The sequence below is a fragment of the Lathyrus oleraceus genome, chromosome 5 (assembly GCF_024323335.1).
Source record: "Lathyrus oleraceus cultivar Zhongwan6 chromosome 5, CAAS_Psat_ZW6_1.0, whole genome shotgun sequence".
Taxonomy (NCBI): Eukaryota; Viridiplantae; Streptophyta; class Magnoliopsida; order Fabales; family Fabaceae; genus Lathyrus; species Lathyrus oleraceus.
In genome coordinates, this window is record NC_066583.1 from 404,024,038 (window position 1) to 404,025,916 (window position 1,879).

The window sequence follows — 1,879 nt, forward strand, 5'->3', positions numbered from 1 at the left end:
TCATTCCCTTGTATTGACTGATCACCCGAATTGCATCCACAAGGTGTCTTGGATGATACTCAAGCTTCAAACAAAAGATGTTAGTGACAAATTTTTGTGCTTTTGGTTAGTAAACAAAAAATAAGAGAAACAATGATATATAATTCAAGCATGCTCGGTGATCTCAAACCAATCATAAGGAGTCCCACCCACAGGCAAAGGGAACCATAATGCTTATGATCCTTGAGGCTATGCAAATGCAATGTTATGATGCCATGGGGGATCTTAGGGCCAAAATTGGGGTCTTACACACTGCCTTGGACTTGGAGAATTATTCAACCCCTGAACCATCAGCTCTTTCACACAACCCATTAACTCATCGCAATTGTCTGGATCATATTTACATATTGCGTAATCATCATGTATACCTTCTAGAAACCCAAACTATTCAAGCCTCTTTAACACAACTGACAGTGGAGTCTTCACATCGTCGGCCCTTAGTACGGATTCTGCCCCTTCCTCTTCGATCACGACATTGACTATTGAACCGCCATGATTAGGTAGAGGATTCATTTTCACATTGCGTTTTTCTTCAGAGAAAGACAGAATATCCTGATTAATTAAGTCTTGGACCTTGTATTTGAGGCCCCAACAATCCTCTGTGGAATGTCCTATATACCCGACGTGGAAAGCGCACAAGGCATTAGGATCGTGCTTAGGACGAAAAGGAGGATATGCCGCAGGGATTTCTTTTAGTACAATATCCCCTACATGGATCAAATATGGAACCAGTTCAGCATACGACACCCGAATGTTATCAATCTGAGGGCAATTACCAAAATTATTCTTGTTATTATGACCTCGGCCTTGGCGTTTGATTGTCACAGTTGTATTGTTGATTCTGATTTTTCTGAGCAGGTGTTGGTTGTTGATTACTTTCTGTGGTTGGTACTGACATGACAGTTGTTGGTACTGAGCAGCGACGACATACGAATATGGATAGTACGACATAGGGCCCACTGGAAACTGATATTGGGGGTGGACACTTATCGTCACAGCATTTGTCTCCCCCTCCTTCTTTTTCACGAATCCCCTATGTGAATTCCTATTCGTAGCTTGCAGAGTGGTGGTATCTGTGATCTTCCCTGATTTCAGCCCATTCTCTACACCTTCACCGATAGTTACCATATCTGCAAAGTTTGAAGAAGAATTCTCAATCATCTTCTCACAATACAACCCTTGGACTCTACCCATGAAGATATCAAAAAGTTCATTATCTGACAAAGTTGGTCTGACCCTGGAAGCCATCTCGCGCCAATGATGAGCATACTCTTTAAAGGTCTCATTGGGTTTCTGCGCTTGATTCTGTAACTGCAGCCTTGCCGGTGCCATATCAAGATTATACTTATATTGTTTCAGAAATGCCTCAGATAGATCTCTCCATGACCTAATTCTAGGGTGTTCAAAACTCATGTACCAGTCTAGAGAAGCTCCATACAGACTGTCTTGGAAGCAATGGATCAGCAAGTCGTCATTGTCAATGTACGATGCCATTTTTATGCAATACATCATGATGTGACTTTGAGGACAACTTAGACCTTTGTATTTTTGTAGGTTTGGCACCTTGAGTTTCTGTGGAAGCACCACATTTGGAACTAAACAGAGGTCTCGAGCATCCATACCGAAAGCTGAGAAACCCTCAACAACCCTTATTTTGTCGTCTAACAACTGATAATCCGCCGTTCAGGCTGGATCAACAACAGAGATAACGACCTGACCGACTGGTCGAGAAGTTTCTGGAGTTATTTCCTGAACCAACACATTCCGAGGAGCAAACAACATTTGCGATGGGTAGGAGAAATCAGGAGGTACTATTTGAGCAGCATGCACCAGGTGAGGA

General features: G+C 42.5%; 1 protein-coding gene across 1 annotated transcript; it reads right to left on the minus strand.

Moving 5' to 3' along the window:
* Positions 1-423: 423 nt before the first annotated feature.
* On the minus strand, positions 424-1,533 carry LOC127081056 (uncharacterized). Its single transcript, XM_051021343.1, has one exon. The coding sequence runs from the start codon at positions 1,531-1,533 to the stop codon at positions 424-426; it is 1,110 nt and encodes a 369-aa protein (XP_050877300.1).
* Between the last annotated feature and the right edge of the window lie 346 nt (positions 1,534-1,879).

What these genes read in the sequence shown, in the direction of transcription:
- LOC127081056 (XM_051021343.1), bottom strand. Translation starts at nt 1,533, where the DNA reads ATGGCATCGTACATTGACAATGACGACTTGCTGATCCATTGCTTCCAA.